The 17,789-nt window shown below is 35.7% G+C and overlaps 1 protein-coding gene across 2 annotated transcripts in view; it reads right to left on the bottom strand.

Moving 5' to 3' along the window:
* Ars2 (arsenic resistance protein 2) overlaps positions 1-17,789 on the bottom strand; it is a 505,227-nt gene that overhangs the window by 244,690 nt on the left and 242,748 nt on the right. For both annotated transcript variants that reach the window (XM_072529864.1, XM_072529863.1), the window contains exons 6-9: positions 9,184-9,349; positions 8,669-9,103; positions 8,329-8,608; positions 6,298-6,619 (exon numbers count right to left, since the gene is read on the bottom strand). In XM_072529864.1, the coding sequence (XP_072385965.1) occupies positions 6,298-6,619; positions 8,329-8,608; positions 8,669-9,103; positions 9,184-9,349 (1,203 nt within the window). The remainder of the gene's footprint in view (positions 1-6,297; positions 6,620-8,328; positions 8,609-8,668; positions 9,104-9,183; positions 9,350-17,789) is intronic.

The following is a 17,789-nucleotide window of genomic DNA, read 5'->3' as shown; positions in this document are numbered from 1 at the left end:
TGGGACTATGTCTCAAATAACATGTATAGCAGAGGAAAATGGGAGAGAGAGGACATCAAAAAAATTTGTCGACAAGCTGAAACAAAGGAGAGGAGACGAACCAATGGCTGTTAAATTCCTGGCAGCAGCCAGGAAGCTATTCGACCGTATGGAAAGAATGGATAGAGAAAAGATAGGGATAACAGCACCAGCAGCACTAGGAGTAAAAAAATCAAGAAAAGTGGTAGAGTGGACAGCAAGAGGAAAGAAGGTAACGGCAACGATATACGGCAAAACGTTTAAGGAAAGGCAAATAGTAGCCACAGAAAAGAAAGGCATGGTAATCATCACAAAATCGAAGGACAAGCCTATGCTGAACTTGTAGAAGAGTTAAGGGAAGAGCTGGGAGAAAGAGAAGATGTCGTCATAAACAAGGTTAGACAAACCAGACAAGAAGGTGTGGTCCTGGAATTAGATGGAGGCAGGAAAATGGCGGAACAAGTCAGGAATTTGGTAGCATCAAGACAAGGATGCGCAACAAGAGTAGTGGCAAAAGATGGAAAAGTAAAGAAGGGTTTGATGCTGGCAGACATGGATCGCCTAACCACAGAAAAAGATATTGTCGAATCGGCGGAGAAATTTGCTGGTAGGGAGGAAACATGTAAAGTAGTTGGAAAAATAAGGACAAACAGGGGAGAAAGTAGAATTTGTTGTGTGGAGGCTATAGCCAGAAGACTTTTAGTGGCAGAAAGAATATAGATCGGGATGGTACACGTCACGGTAAAGGAGATGGTTAAGGTGACACGATGCTATAGATGCCAAGTACATGGCCACATAGCAAGAGACTGCGAGGTAGAAGTAAAAGGGGGTGCTGGAAGTGTGGGATGGAGTGTGTCAAAGTAACACTGTAAAGTGCTTTAATTGTGACGAGAAAGGTCATGTATCTACGTCCACTTGGTGTCCCAAATTCAGAATAATTATCAGAAGAGCAAGAGGTGAAGGTGGAAGAAGGGTGGGAGGTTACTGACTAAGCGACAAAATGGGGAATAAGCGTGAAAGAGAACGTGTGTTAAGAGTGCTGCAAACAAATATTGGGACGGCTATACTAGCTCACGACCTCGCTGTGGTCTCCGCAATCGAAAAAGAAATTGACATTCTGATAGCGGCGCAGCCAAACCCCACGTTAGTGAGCAGTAGGGAATGGTTCGTGGATACGTCGGGCGTGGTAGGAGTGCGGATACTTAATAGAAGACTGAGAATATATGGTATTGATACGCATGAGGGATTTGTGACGATATGTTTGGAGGAAGTAAATGTGGTATGCTGCTACATTTCACCGAATTGTACAGAGGAGAATTATGAAAGTAGACTGGATGAGATTATGAATGAGGTAAGATTATCGGGAAGAGAGTGTGTAGTGATGTGGGACTTCAATCCCAAAACAGCGGAGTGGGGTTCTCCCAGAACGGACGCTCGAGGACCAATGCTTATGGAATGCATAGGAACTCTGGACTTAGTTGTCTTAATGGTCGGGAACCAACGTTCGTGAGGGGAAATTCGCATTCATATATCGATGTCACCTGTGCCACACAGAATGCAGCGACAAAAATTAGAGACTGGACCGCGCTGCCGGATGACACTGCTTCAGAACACCGCTACATTGGCTTTTCGATCGTCGGAGTAGGGACTACCAAAGTGGAGTCATCAGCGGACCAAACAAAAAGCAGAGGTGGAGATAGAACGGACTGGCTAGCGTTTGATGAGTATTCTAGATGGTTGATAGAGAGAAGATGCCAACCGCCATCGGCAGAAGGACTTGAATCAATAATAAGAGACACTATGAGAAATAAACGGGGTAGATGAAAAAAGAAAAATGCATTACAATCAGAAGACAGGCTACGTGGGCAAGAGGTAGAGGAGAAGTAACCGAAGCTAGCATAATAGATATGGTGTACAATGCGCGAAAGAAGGAACTGAACAGGAAGATCCGAACCGAGAAGAAGAGGCACTGGAGAGAACTGTGTGACAAGTTGGATGAGGACGTTTGGGGCCAGGGGTACAAAATCGTAATGAACCAATTCAAGCTGTACCCTCTGTATGGGATGCCCATAGACAGGAAACTTGAGATTACCCGAGAGCTGTTTCTACCCGGACATTGGCATGGAGTGCAGTGAAACGCCGAAGCTGAGCGAGCTGTACCTTTTATCGTAGACGAACTCAACGAAGCGTTGAGTGCCCTAAAGACAAGAAAGGCTCTGGGACTCGATGGAATACCACCAGAAGCGGTGAAACGCATTGGCAGTATGGACCCGACGTGGCTTTTGGAACACATGAATGTACTCCTTGAAACTCAGTGATTTCCGGCAAATTGGAAGATCTCAAGGCTCGTGCTACTCCCAAAGGGGGAAGACAAGTATCGACCTGTTTGCCTTCTGTCGTGCATAGGTAAATTATACGACGCTCCTAAGAGGGCGAATAGACAGTTATTGAAGAATCAGGCGGGCTGTCACCCAAGCCGTACGGTTTCAGAAAGAACAGGAGCACGGTGGATGCGCTGATGGAAGTCTTCCGAGAGTTACGCGGGGTGAGGATTAACCAGAGGTGGGCAATCCTACTGCTGTTTGACGTCCGGAATGCTTTTAACACATTAAAATGGAAAGAGGTAATGAAGGCTCTACGAGAGAGAAGGTGTCCGAGGTACTTGATGAATTTGGTCTCCGACTATTTGTCAGAGAGGAAAATTGTGGTAGAAAAAGAACTAGTGGTTGACGTGACGGAGGGCCGCAGGGGTCGGTCCTAAGACCCACGCTGTGGAACTTGGCATATGACGGGATTGTGAGCCATTTGCGGACGACTTCGCTATGCTGGTGGTGGCGCGGGACAGGGAAGACCTTATCTTTAGTGCAAAGCGTACATGCAACCAAGTCGAGGAATGGATGAAAATGCATGAGCTAGAACTGGCTGCGGGTAAGACCGAGGCTATAATTCTCAAGGGACCAAGGAAAAGGGACGGGATAACATTCGAATGTGCAGGAAAGAGAATGGTTCCAAAGAAATGCGTGAATTGAGTGACTCTGAGTCAAAACGGAAAGTGGGGGGAGCACGTAAAAGCGGTGACTCAAAGAGTTGCAGTGAGATCCGCTGCGTTGGTGGGGATCATGCCCAACATGGGAGAACCCAAAACTGAGAGGAGGAGAGCCCTTCATTCTGTTGTACAATCGATCGTCCTCTACGCTGGGCCTGTCTGGAGTACTGCAGTTTTAACAAAGGCGTACAGAAATCAGCTTACCCGAGCAGATAGGAAGAGTCTATTGAGGGTGGCATGTGCATACAGAACAGTCTCTGCCGAAGCGTTAGGAGTTGTTCATAATGGTGTGGCAAGAGAAATGGGACGAGATGAGAAGGGTGGCGCAGTGGACGAAGTCGTTGATTCCTAATCTGAGAAGATGGATGGATTGCGGGCACCGGCGTTTGGATTACTTCCTGACGCAGATGCTCACAGGACATGGTTGCTTCAGGGCACACCTTTACAGATTTGGAAAGACAGAAAATGACAAATGCCTGGATTGTGAAATATCGGACACTGTTACACTAGAGAGAGAGCTAGAAAGTAAGGTGCAATCAGTCACGAAAATGGTGGAGGAGATGCTTAGGTCGTCAGATCGGTGGAGAGTAGTTCAGAAATATGTGAGGAGAACATTGGAAAAAAAGGAACAAGAAGAAAGGCGACCCGAAGGGAGGCAGTGTGCCTAGGACCAAGCAAGAAGATAAGGCAGAATGAGAAAGGGTGAGATTGAACATGAACAGGGAGGAATAGAGGGAGAGAAGAGTTCAGTCGTGGTGAGAAAGTGCTCGAATGCGTGAGAATTGTGCGTGAATGAAAGATCGGGTGAATGCCGTGCCGATGTTGCGTCCCAATCAGAGCGATCCGGCCGGTAGAGAGGGTGTTTTTTTAGCAGGTAGGTCTCTGGCATTGACGGCGATGGTGTCCGAACAACCCTAGCGTGCGGCCTCGGATATAATCGGGGCCACGCTGGAGGAGTCCTGCATAACCGAGGCTGGAAGGCGGTTCTGCCCACCTTCAAGGACTGAGGTATGTTTCGAACATTTGGACCAACCCCTCTTAAAATAAGAAAAAAAAGCTGCTATGCAATAAACAACAGGTCCTCCCAACCCCTTCCCACTTCACTATGAAATATCTTTAGATTCTTCTTCTTCTTCTTCAGCCTTAAGTAATTCAACTTTGGACATAGGCCTCCCCCAAATCAATCCAGTGTCTTCTATTTTGCGCCACTTGCTTCCAGTTGTGTCGTCCGATCTTCTTAATGTCATCAGCCCATCTCATTGGTGGTCTTCCTCTGCTTCTCTTTCCTAACCATGGCCTCCACTGTTGTATTTCGTGGTTCCATCTCTTATCCTTCAGTCGGGCATTGTGTCCTGCGAAGCTCCATTTTAATTCGGCAACATGTTCTCCTGCGTCTTTTACTTTGGTTTTGCTTCTAATCCATTTGTTTGTTTTTTGTCTAAAGTCTCACCCCGACATTGATCTTTCCATCGCTCTTTGTGCTTTTAGTATTTTATTCATATTGGACTTGGTGAGTGTCCATTTCTCTGAACCATACGTGAGTATAGGGAGGATACACTGATCGTAAAATCTGGTTTTCAAATACTATTCTATTTTAGTGCTTTTCAAGATCCAACTCAGTTTTCCAAATCCTGCCCACGCTAACCTTATTCTTCTGGTAATTTCGGTAGTTTGATTTTCTTTGTTAATTTTCATTATCTGTCCCAGGTAGATGTATTCGCTTACTGTTTCCAAATTTATGTCGTTCAATGTTATTTCTGGAATGTTCGGTTTATTGTCATTATTTTTGTTTTTTCCAAGTTCATCTTAAGACCTACTTTTTCCGAAGCTTGAAATAGTTGCGTCATCATGGTCTGTAGTTCTTCGAAACTTGTAGCGAATATTACAATGTCATCAGCGTATTTTAAATGACTCAGTTTTCTTACATTAACATTTACTCCCTTATCTGCCCAGTTAATGTCTTTGAACACGTCTTAAGTCCAAGTGTTAATAGCTTTGGTGAGATAACATCTCCCTGGCGAACTCCTCTCTTGATTGGTATAGCTTTGGTTTTCGCATCAATTTGTATTTTCATTCTAGCTTTCTTGTAAATATTGTGTATGAGCATTCTGTATCGGGAGTCTATAATGCAGTTGTTCATAGCTCTCCTATTGCCTATAAATATCTTTTAGGTTTCATTCGTTACAAATTTTATTTAAAAAATTGATTTCGTGCGCGTAACTGACATTAAAAACCGCCGGTCGCTTCAAGCATTGTTTCTGGGAGGACAGTTCATTCTACACAAAAAGTGCTAATAAACATTTTTGTTAAAAATTATCTGAGCTGCATTTCTTGCTTAAAACATTTTTTTCTACGGCGTAGATATTCTTAGTAAATCGATGTTTTCGGTTTTTCCCCCACGAGGAGGTTTTAGGGAGAAGGCCGGCGATAGGAGTGGCAAACTTTTTTGCATCTGTTTTGGGGTTTCAAAATTGACATTCTCATCAAAATTCAACTTGTTCGTCTTTTACTTCATTAACTTATTTGGTTGTTAATTATAGGACTTAATATTTTTTGATAGATTAGAAGTATGTAATTAAAGTGGAAATTTTGCTCCAAATTTTATATGATTAAAAAAAAATAGAATGAGTTTTTTTTTAATTTACTGACAAAAATTCGAAATAGGAATATACCTATATATATATATATATATATATATATATATATATATATATATATATATATATATATATATATATATATATATATATATATATATATATGTATATATATGGTTTCAGTTGTTTTCCGGGTTTGACTCCGAGTTAAGTATTGAAAAACCACTGTTTTGGCGACGTTTCGGCAAGGTCACACTTGTTGAACTAATCTGACTTGACAATGGCAAGTGTGATCTTACCGAAACTATATATATATATATATATATATATATATATATATATATATATATATATATATATATATATATATATATATATATGTTTTACACCATCAGAAAGTAGTGATTTCTACCTTTTTACAGCAGATATTATGTTGATGTGAGAATTGTCGATTGAAAATTAGGGTGCTTTTTCGATATTAAAGTGAAAAAAAATTTTAAATAAATAAAATGCAGTATGTTTATGACATTTACAAACGGTTACATTCTGTTACTATTTTTTTTTACTTTTTATCATTTTCAAAAGCTTCAGCCCTGGTCTACTTGAACAAAAGTATTTTTTAAACATAAATCTTACTTGTTGAGGCTTAGCTTTCTTATCTTCATTCTCCAACCACAATCCTGCTTTGGTGTCTAAATGCAAAACAACCTTAGCAGATATTCTTATATCTGATCTCACGACCTGTTTATGGGCTATGATTCCATTTACTGGACGAATTCTTCGACTAAGATCTCTATTCACGATAGCACCCAATTCGCATTCTTTCAAACGTATATTGTTTAAGTTCCAACAGATTTCTTTTATGTTAGCATCACGTTTAAATGTCACCCATCCTCTTCGTAGCCACCTTCTGTCAGGCTGAGGGTCAGCTAATGCCACACGAAGAAAACCGTCATATCTGGAACAGAATGTATAATTTAAAAATACGCATTTACAATATAATCACTCGGGCAAGGAGCTATCAACCCGACGGCAGAGAATTTAAACGTAAAAATAGACGGCATAGTTTTAGGTTATGAATGTGTGCGTCTAAGTAGCTTCGTATTATAGTGCCGTAAAAATAGACGGCATAGTTTTAGGTGATGAATGTGTGCGTCTAAGTACACTATTTTACAATAAACGACTTGCTTGACCAGAATGAATGTAGTTTCACCGTGTATAATTGAGACATTGTGAAACATATCGAGTAAAATTTAAATAATTAGAGTCCATTTACCTGCACAACCTGCAGACTTAATAAATTGCCGAATAATATATTTTCCAATTGAACTTCCTAATTGTTGCAATAACGGCCTAGATTAAATTGTATTGTAAGCTCATAGTTCAAAGTTTGTTAGTATGATAGAAGCATTAACCTCTGTGCTGAGGTATACATTATTTGTGAAATTATAATTTGGGGATTTAAGCTCATTTGAGCGCAGTCTATTATAGAAAGTTACCTAACCAACAACTAGGGTGTAATTATTAGTAGCTGTCAATAAAACTATAATTTTTACTCCACACTTCAACCATTTATTTACCATAGTCGATCGAGAAGAATCGGACAAAGGGGCATTAGAAAACAATTCGATCCTTATAACTGCATTCGAATTTGTCCACCAACACTTAATTTTTGAAGAGAATTAGACACGACAAATGTAACCAAATGCCAAAATATACAGGATTACGCAGAAAACTGAGTAAATAAGAAGCATTAAGAGACCTGGCAAAAGTACACATGGAACATGCTTTTGAAGACCTGACGAAACACTGCGATCTAGGGCGAAGGGACTGGCGTCCAAGTTCAGTAGATAGCGTCATAAAAAAGGAACACCATCTATCCTCGACTAGCGAAGCTTACTAGCAAGCTGGCAGCAAAATATTCAGGACTCTACACAGTAACATCAGTTTTAATCAATGACTTCCGTCCCCCTCTCTCCTAGGCTGAGTATTGATCGGCCATTCTCCGGGTCTTGGGTATTGACTGAAGATCGTCCTTTGTCTTCCCATCCGAACGCCGCTAACATTTTTTTTCCGTTTACTGGCATCGACGCCAGTTGCAGCCCGTCGATTTTATTTACGAGGATTCGTCTTTTTATTTTTATTGTACATATTTATATTATAAGCAAATTTTTCTGAAGATATTTTCTTGTGGCAAATAATTACTATTTTAATGAGAATAGGTCACAATTGAAGTTTAAAATATGTCTATTGTCGTTTCAATTCCAACTTCAGAAATCGTTCTCAAAATACAAACATTAATAAATTAAAAAATTTAAAGACGAATAACATGCTATGATTTTTCTGACTGATATTCTCAAGTTAAAGTTGATTTCATGTAATCGAATGAACTATCTTACAATAAAGTCGTCCCAGGAACGCAACTCAGCAATATTGGCAATATCATTTTAAAGCAGTCAATATAAATGAGTCAGACAAAATTAAATTATTAGAAGAATTTTTCACCAAGTAACAAAAAACAAAATTTATTAAATTGTAGCTTAATTAACATTAAAATAGTAATTAAAGTAAATTTTTGTTTTTTATTTATTTGAATATATTTTTATTTAAATTAAACTTGCGTTTTATCGAGTCTGGTGTCAGAGATTAAAAAAAAGTACTAATTACCTAGAACACATGGCCTCTACTTCCTGCTTGGTAATAATAGGAGCCAAATTTCTTAAGAATATCGAAGTAGTTTTATGAAGAGATTTTGGCTTTTCAATTTTGAGTCTGTCATCCTCGTCGATAGTATGAACTGGTATATCTTTATCTTTGTCGGTGTTGTCGGCTGCGACATTCTCTTCTTTACCATCCTCGTCTTTGCCTTCATTTTCGCTGTCGCTGCTACTGCTGGAAGAACCGCTACTGGTACCAGAATATGACCGCTTCCGTTTTTTCTCTATGGCTGCAAATATTTATTTTATAGTTAATTACCCATATACATTTTGTGAACTATTTGATTTACTTTTAAAAGGAACCGCTTTGTCCCCGTCTTTCTCTGGTTCCTCTGTAGTATCCATCGCCGCGGGTTCAACATTTTCTTCAATTTTTTCTGTTTCTTCAACAGCTTTTGTTGGCGATTTTTCATCTGTTGGCTTCTCTTGAACTTCTCCAGCTTCGCACTCCTTTTCCTCGGTGTTCTCATTTTCTATGTCTTCTGAATATACTTTTTCAGCTTCGGGTTGAAGTTGAGATTCAGCGTCGATCTTATCTTCTATTTTCTCAATTTCCTCATTTTTCTCATCTTTTTCCTTACCATCGGCTTCACCATTTGGCTTCTCTTCATCGACAGGTTTTGGATTTTCGCCTTCTAACTCTTTTTTAATTTCTTGATTTTTGGATTTTTCTTGTTCAGCCTCGGCTTCTTTAGCCTTTTGTTCTCTGTATTTTTGTTCCATTTCTAAAACGATAAAACATATACATGATAAAACAAGTCAGTAAAGAAATTACTTAATACTTTACGTGTCCTTTATTATTTACCTTCATACTCTTGTTCGAGAGCAGCTAAATCCTCATCGGTGCCTCCCTCGAGTTTGATAACAACAGTATCTAGTAATTTAAGTAGTTTATTGGTTTCCGCACAATCCACCTTAACACATTCTATTTTTCCAGCATTTAAAAGCTCTATAAAGACGTCAACTCTTCTCTAAAAATAAAAATAATATACCAACCTTACATAACCGTTGATGTACTTTTAGCGGAAAATACTAAGGGGGAAGGCATTACCAACGAATACAGACGTTTTTAGAATGGTAATCCCTAACAAAAAAGTATGTCTCAACTCAGACGGTATCGGAATGTAAATAAAGCATATGTCCGATTGATAGGAGTGCTGACAATCAATTTTTTGCGCAATGCGTATATAAACTTTTGGTAATGGTTGTGAGATAATAATGACAAATCGCTCTGCCGCTCGGCTGATAATTTTTATTTGAGCATATTTTTTTTTACTCTTTTTTGTGACTGATATCTTATTTTTTTAATACTATCGTTAACTTGGTATATCCATGAAAAATAATTTTATATATTTACAAATGAGTTAAAATGAGGACAACGTACGAAGCTGAACCTGTGTGGTTTTCAGAGAAAAAGGACGGATGAGTGACCTATAATTTCAGCGTGAAAAACTCCCTTGTCTGTCTAAACCGGTTGGAAGAATGACATACTATATTTTTCCATTTTTCACCGGAATTCTCTCGAATATATATATATATATATATATATATATATATATATATATATATATATATATATATATATATATATATATATATATATTATACATAACCCATTAACAGCCAAAGGTGCGTCTACGCACCCTTTTCATTTTTATTTTTTTTACATACTGCTAAAATAGTTATTAATATTTGTAAATACTCTGACAAGTATTCACAAATATTCTAGCATGTTTGTTTTATCTTTATAACCACATGTATTTGATTTTAGATAAAAAAAAACTGTTTTACAATTTGTGAAACCTTCACGATTTTTCAACTGTTTACAACATCATGAAGACAATAATTTTTTATCGACTTTTTGACCCAACGAAGATATATGTTATGATAATATATCAACAAGCTTCAAAATACTATTACGCTTCATTCTAAATTGCATACTTGGATGAAACTTGGCCTGGAATTTTACAATTTTTACTTAAATATTGAGGGTGTGCGTATACTCCTGGTGCATAACGGCATCAGTGACGATTGATAGCCATTGCGACATCAACCGTCGGTCAGTTTTTCAGTTACATCTGTACTGCAATTGTAAGCACATATAATAGCTTTTCGTAACTGTGAGGTGCTGTATAATACATAAATAAGAACTAAAAATATTTGTTTTTTGCACATAAGGGAATATTCAACGTGATCTAAAGGTGAGTTGTCAATTTTTTTTGTTTCAAAATTATCTGTCTAACCTGAAATTCGGTTTTTTATCACAGTCAATATGAGTCAACCAAGTACTTCTGGAATGTCGTTGGGCCAGAGCCAGAAGCGACCATTCGGACCTTTGACTACTAAGGAATTAATTGCATGTCTTGAAGAAGATTCAGATATAAAGAATGCAGATGAAATAGAAGTTACATATATCCCTTCTAATGTTGATGAAATTACTGATGACAAAGACCTAGATGATAACCTCATTTAAGAAGATAATGCAGAAATGGCTGGAACATTTGATTGACAGTGAAATTAGCTCATTTGTCGTATTTATTGATTTATTTGAATTTATTTATTTTTTGATTTTTCAAATTGTTTAGCTTGTAGTCTTTGGGTATGTCATTTGAATGATATATTTTCAAACATAATTATTGTTAGAACGACTAACTGTTGCTCTCTTAATTTGATAACTTCCGAAAGTATTTATTTTTAAGCTAATAAGAAAAGTAATATTTTCTAATCTACAATACTACATGAGTCTGGCTATAGTTTCGTCGAACGGAAACTATAGACAGATATTTTCTAGATAACTTATTATTATTTTTAAGATTTGCCTGGAAAAACGCTAAATTCACAAGCGCAGCAACTTGTGTGAATTTTATGATAAACAAGAACCTGGATAGGTACTTAAATTTTCATGAAATTTTCTAGCTACTTATTTTTGGCTATAAAAGACGATAATGAATTCTTTTTTTTTCAGAGAAGCATGTTACTCTGCGGAATTTGACCTGTCAATTAAGGGATAAAGAAGTAGTGGATATTGGAAAATCATCGCTTAGTACATTGTTAAAAGACATCGGATTTAAATTCAAAGAGCCAGATTCCTTCGTATAGATAAAATATTGAAAGTGTATTTACAAGAGAAGTTGTTTTTTTAGATGAAACTTGGATTTACTCCAAAGGAAATAAAACAAATTCTTAGCAAGACAATAGTGCCAAAAGTGTCCGAAAACCAGGAGGTTATGATGGTAAACGTTTTGTAATTGTTCACACGCTGGTTCACGCAAAGGATTTGTTTCGGGAGCAAATTTATTGTTTTGTTTAAAATCTAACGTAGCTGATTATTATGGAAAAATGAACAACGAACTTTTTACTAAGTGGATAAGAACACAATTAATACCTAATTAAGAAGAGACATCATTGGTGTCCTGTGGACACTAATAATGTCTCTTCTAACCAGACCATTGGACCACAGTGTCCTTATAAACAAACTTCAACTACTTCAAGGAAAGATGAAATTATTAGTTGGTTGATAACAAATAATATTAAATATGACCCACATTTTTCTAAAGCTGAATTGCTACAAATAGGCAAAAATAACAGAAAAGAAAATATATATGTAATTGACGAGTTGCTCCGAGAATATGGTCATGAGGTGTTCAGACTGCCTCCTTATCACTGTGAATTAAACGCAATAGAATTAATTTGGGCAAATTGCAAGTTGTATTACAATAAGTATATTGGTATAGATGGGCATGGGCATTCTGATACTGCTGTTTTAAATCTGTGGAATAAGGCACTGGAACAATATAATGCAGATATTTGGGAGAAATGTGTCAGACATACTAATGAAATTATCAAAAAATGGTATATCCGAGGCAAGAGTATGGTGAATGTTGACATTCAACCAATTATAATAAATTCTGGTGATAGATCAGATTCAGACAGTGACGAGAATTAAAATACATTACATACAATACATTAGTTTCTATTTAGGTTGGCATTCGGTTGTCCGTTTATTGTTATATAGTTACCCAATCTTTTATTTCAGTCTTGTTTGAAGACATGTTGGGTACTTTCTCTAAGAATATGCGTTATATAGTATGGAGCGTTATCTATTATAATTATTAGGGATGCTTCAGACCAATTTTTTAATAGTTGATTTTCAAACCACGATAAAAAATTTGTTTGATTCATTTCTTCAGGGTAGTCCATTATAGCCGATTTAGAGGAAAATATAGCCTGTGCACTTTTAATGAAGCCATTTTCATTATCAGTATGAAGAATAATATATAAAAAAAATTATTTCAAGACCTTCATGTTTTCAATATAATTACGGTTATATATTATGGTGAATATAAATCGGTACCTAGGAGGTAAAGGACACTATGTCCATTTTCTTACTTTTTCAGGAGAGCAATTTTAACATTTTTTAAATTTGTAATCAGTAAATACTCAAACGTTTCTTGTATTTAACCAATATTAATATATTATTATTGTGGTGTGTATAATCGTTTTTCTTTCCATGAAGTGTTATATACCTGAAGTTTACTGTTCATTATTTAAATTGTTTTTTTAAAATGTGTAGTTGGACATAGTGTTGTTTACCTCTAACAACTTTTTTAAATAATGTGGCATTGCATGTTAGGGTCTCTACGAAATAAACAATACAAACACATTAAACAGCCTATACTATTATTTTATTAGAGGTAAATATTATAATGCTTTAATAATTAAGTAAAATTATAGACGACTTATAGAAAATGGTAGAAGTTTCAAAATTGTTAAAGATGCTCCACATCAGTTCATCTTCTTGTGGGTAATCGTTTGTGGCTACATCGCTATGTGTTAAATTTTGATAAAACGCATGACAAACTGACGGAACAAAAGGCAGTAGTGTAATTAAGTCATTGTACTTTTGTTTTGTGATTGGTAATGGGATTACTGAGACTTGATTTAATTGGGCTGGAAACATTACTTGCTGTCTTCGATACCTCATGAAGTCCACTTCATACATATTTTGATTATTGAAATCGGTCTTATAAAAGAGTTTTCCAATGTGTTCTTGTTGGACTTGTAGAAAACCACATAATATACCGGTTACCTCCGGGGTACACAAATATATTACGGTTTTCCATCAGTTTTAATAGATTTTACACATATTTTATTTTCATCTTGCCATAAGCGAGATATAGATCTATAGATTAAGTTTCATCTATAAAAACAAACTTGTGCAGTTCTTCATGTTTATATTTTTTATATCATCTCATCTCATAACCACTAAACAGATCTTTTTCCTTCAATTGAATCCATAAATGGGTCTAAGTCATATGAGTGACAAAAGGAAGAGTTGCAATTCTGACCTTTGGTTCCCCAGACAAAGACGAGTATTAGTGAGATTGTAGTGTTGAGAACTCAATTTATGAAAAATTTGCACTTGTGTCAATGTTTCACTAACGGTGCGATATATTAAAAATATTAATTGTTTTTTATGTAATTCATTCGATAGTTTTGTATTTCTCAACATTAGGTAATATTAAATCTCAACAATATTAACTTTGTTGTGAATTTTTTTAAATTTATTTATTACCGTTCTATATTTATGTTTATATTAGTAATAGTCGGTATAAGGATCAAGCTGTTTAATGTTGAGTCCATCAATCTCCTCAATATTGAAAAAGAATAAACACTTCAATAAAAAAAGAGTGTGTGTACTTAGTACGCACGTAAGAAGTTATACTTCTATTATATGATTTCATAACATTGATTGATTGGCGGTCAGACTAGTTGGACGCGTGTAGTGTCGCTCCGAAATTAAATTCCAATTTTGGGTGGTTTCGAGTGTAATCTGCATGCAAATTAGTGTAAAGTGTAGTTAAAAAGGATCTTTATGTAAGTAAATAATCAGTTATCTGATTTTGAACTGTATTAAATTAATAGTTAGTTTTAATTGCCCTACGGATAAAAGTGAAACTTCTGAGTGGTCGAAACGAGTTGAGCTTTTTACGCTGGACGGGTGATTAAGAACGATAAACAATAATAATTATCAACAAAAACAATAGGTCTGTTATTCAGGTTTCGGTAAAACTATACAAAATTATAAAGGCTGAATTTATTTGCTGTTTTGATATTAATTGTATTTTTATATTTACAAGTGGTAGAAGTCGAAACTGATTAGGATCGAGAATAATAGCTAAGATTTAACTGTAGAGGTAGGCGCGGCGCTTGTCGAGATTTGTAACCGTTACTTATAATATTTTTATTTATAAATACTTTAATTATTTGAATAAGACGAAAAATGGCGGATGGTAAGGTTGATGAAGATGGTAAAAGAAAAAGCAAAGAGGAGATAGATATATTTAGCAGGAGCAGAAAAGCGAGCCGAACGCCAAAAAGGTCGAAACCAACAACGAATGAAACCAGCAGCCAGAACGAAATGATGGAACTAATGAGACAAATAGCAAGCGATAATAAAAAGAAAAACAATGACCTGGAAGAGATAAAAAATACAATGGGTAATATGATTGAGGAACTAAAAGAAATTAGGAAGGAAAATAGTGAATACAAATTGCAAATGAAAGAAATAATAAGAGAAAATGAAAATCTAAAGAAAGAAATAACAACGATGAAACAAAAAATAGATAAAATAGAAATAGCATTGGAAGCATGTCAGAAAGAAAAGAAGAAAAATAACCTAATTATGAGAGGCTTACCAATAGACACAATAGAAGCAGAGCAACTGGAGAACTTCATAGAAACAAAACTGGGAGTAAAATCAGAAATAAATAGGGTACAAAAGATAAATGAAACAATGTGTGTCATCGAATGTAAAAAATTCGAAGATAAAATGAAAATACTGAAAGCCAAGGGTAAACTAAAAAACTATAAGCAACATAGAGTATATATAGAATGTGATCTAACATTAAAAGAGATAGAGGTACAAAGAAATCTTAGGAAGATAGCAGCAGATGAAAAGACTAATGGGAAAAGGACAAAAATTGGATATGGTTTCATAGTTATTGAAGGCATTAAGTGGAAATGGAATCAAAAAACAGGCCAGATAGAAAAAATAACATACAATACAGAACCAACTAGTTCAAAAAACTAGCTGAAGAAAACACAATAACGGACCGAGAAACAAAACAGGCACAGAACAGGGACATGAGCAGATCTAAAGATAATAACACAAACGGGAGTAAAAACAAATTGAAGTACAACTTAAACACAGAAAAGAACAAAACAATTTGGAAAATGGCATCATGGAATGTGAGAGGTATAAATGGGAAGGAAATAGAACTGGGGGAAGAAATTAAAGATAAGAACATTGAAATAGTAGCTATAACAGAGACAAAGAAAAAAGGAAAAGGATCAATAATATTAGAAAACGGAATGTTACTAATATACAGTGGAGTGGAAGAAACGAAGAGAGCTCAGGCAGGAGTAGCGTGCATGATAAAGAAGGAGAGTATCAACAAAATAAAAAATTGGATATATTACAACGAACGTATACTAAGAGTAGACATAGATATGGATACAGAGGAAACCAATACAAACCTAATCATATGTTATGGACCAGATGAAGACGCAACAAAAAACGAAAAGAAAGGAGTTATGAAATTGGTAGTGACCACTATCTACTAGAAACCACATTCAAAATCAAAAGAAAAGAAATAAAAAGAAATGAGAACATAAACAGAAAACACAAAGAAATAATAAAAAATTATAAACTAAGGGAAGAAACAACAAGAATAAGATACTCAGAAGGACTAGAGAAAGAGATGGATAATGAACATGAAATAACAGAAACAATAGAAGATGAATGGGGAAAATTTAAAAATGCGATGATAAAAACAGCTAAATCGATATGTGGAACCACAAGAAATAACAACAGAGGGAAACGAACATCTTGGTGGAACGATGAAGTGAAAAGAGAAATAAAAGAAAAGAAGAAATTATGGAAAGAATACATCCAAGACAAAACACAACAAAAATATGAAAATTATAAGAGACAAAGAACAAAAGTTAAGGAGATAGTTAAGAAAGAGAAAAAGAAAAGTTGGGAAAAATTCGGGGAAAAAATGGAAGAAAACAGCACAGAAAACGTAAAATTATTTTACAGAACACTGAAAAATCTAAGAAGCAACAAAGAAACGAAACTGAAACAAATAATGAACAAGGAAGGAACAATAATAAACGACGATAAGACAATAATGGCAAGATGGAGGGAACATTTTCAGCTGATACTGAATGGAAATCAAGCGAATACAATGGAGAAGGAAAGCCACAACAGGAGAGTATCCATGAGAAACACGGAAAATCCAGAAACTATAGAAAAATAAGAACAGGAAGAAGCAATAAGAAAGATAAAGATTGGAAAAGCAGCAGGAAGCGATGAAGTAGCACCAGAAATGATGAAATATATAGGAGTAAAAACAAAAGAAAAATTGTTATACATATATAACCTAATATGGAAGAGAAAAGTAATACCCAGAGAATGGACAAATGCAGTAATTATACCTATATACAAGAAAGGAAACACAAGAGACTGTAGGAACTATAGAGGTATATCACTACTATGTGTAGCAGCAAAAGTATACGAAACCATAATAGAAAGGAAAATTAGAAAAGAAATAGAACATAAATTAGAGGATGTACAAAGTGGATTCAGGAAAGGACACAACACACAAGACCATATATTCACCATGCAACAAGTAATAGAAAAAGCCTTAAAGAAAAATAAAGAAATACATCTGAGCTTTATAGACATGGAAAAAGCATTCGACTCAGTCAAAAGAAAAGATATATGGGAAAGCCTAAAGAAGAAACAAGTAAGTGAAGAACTGATAGAAGCAACAAAGAGTATATACATGAAAACAACAAATACAGTAAGAATGTTAAATATACAGTCAGAACCATTCGAAACAACCCAAGGAGTTAGACAAGGGGAAGCCTCAGCCCAGTACTATTCATAAATGTAATAGATGAGATAGTGAAAGAATGTAAGAAAACATTCAAGAAATACTGCATCGGTTGGAACAGAATGCAAATGATAAATGCTGAGATGTGTATATTTGCAGACGACATAGTATTAATTGCGGAAACTGCAGAAAAACTGAAATACAACTTAGAGAAATGGAACCTAGAAGCAAGCAAATACAACTTAAACGTAAACAAAGAGAAGACTCAAATAATGAAAATATCAAGGAAACAAGGGACGGAAGATCAAATAGAAGTAATGATAGACCAACAAAAAATAATACAGACAAATTCATACAAATACTTAGGAACAGTAATCAACAACAAAGGAGACATCGAGGATGATCTTAACAACAGAATGGAAAACACAGGAAAACTATTCCAAGCACTAAATAGAGGATTCCTTAATAACAAAGAAATATCAACAAAGACCAAGATGACAATATACAA

The sequence above is a fragment of the Diabrotica undecimpunctata genome, chromosome 4, assembly GCF_040954645.1.
Source record: "Diabrotica undecimpunctata isolate CICGRU chromosome 4, icDiaUnde3, whole genome shotgun sequence".
Lineage (NCBI taxonomy): Eukaryota > Metazoa > Arthropoda > Insecta > Coleoptera > Chrysomelidae > Diabrotica > Diabrotica undecimpunctata.
Note: the sequence above shows the minus strand (reverse complement) of the source record. Positions and strands in the feature narration are given on the sequence as shown.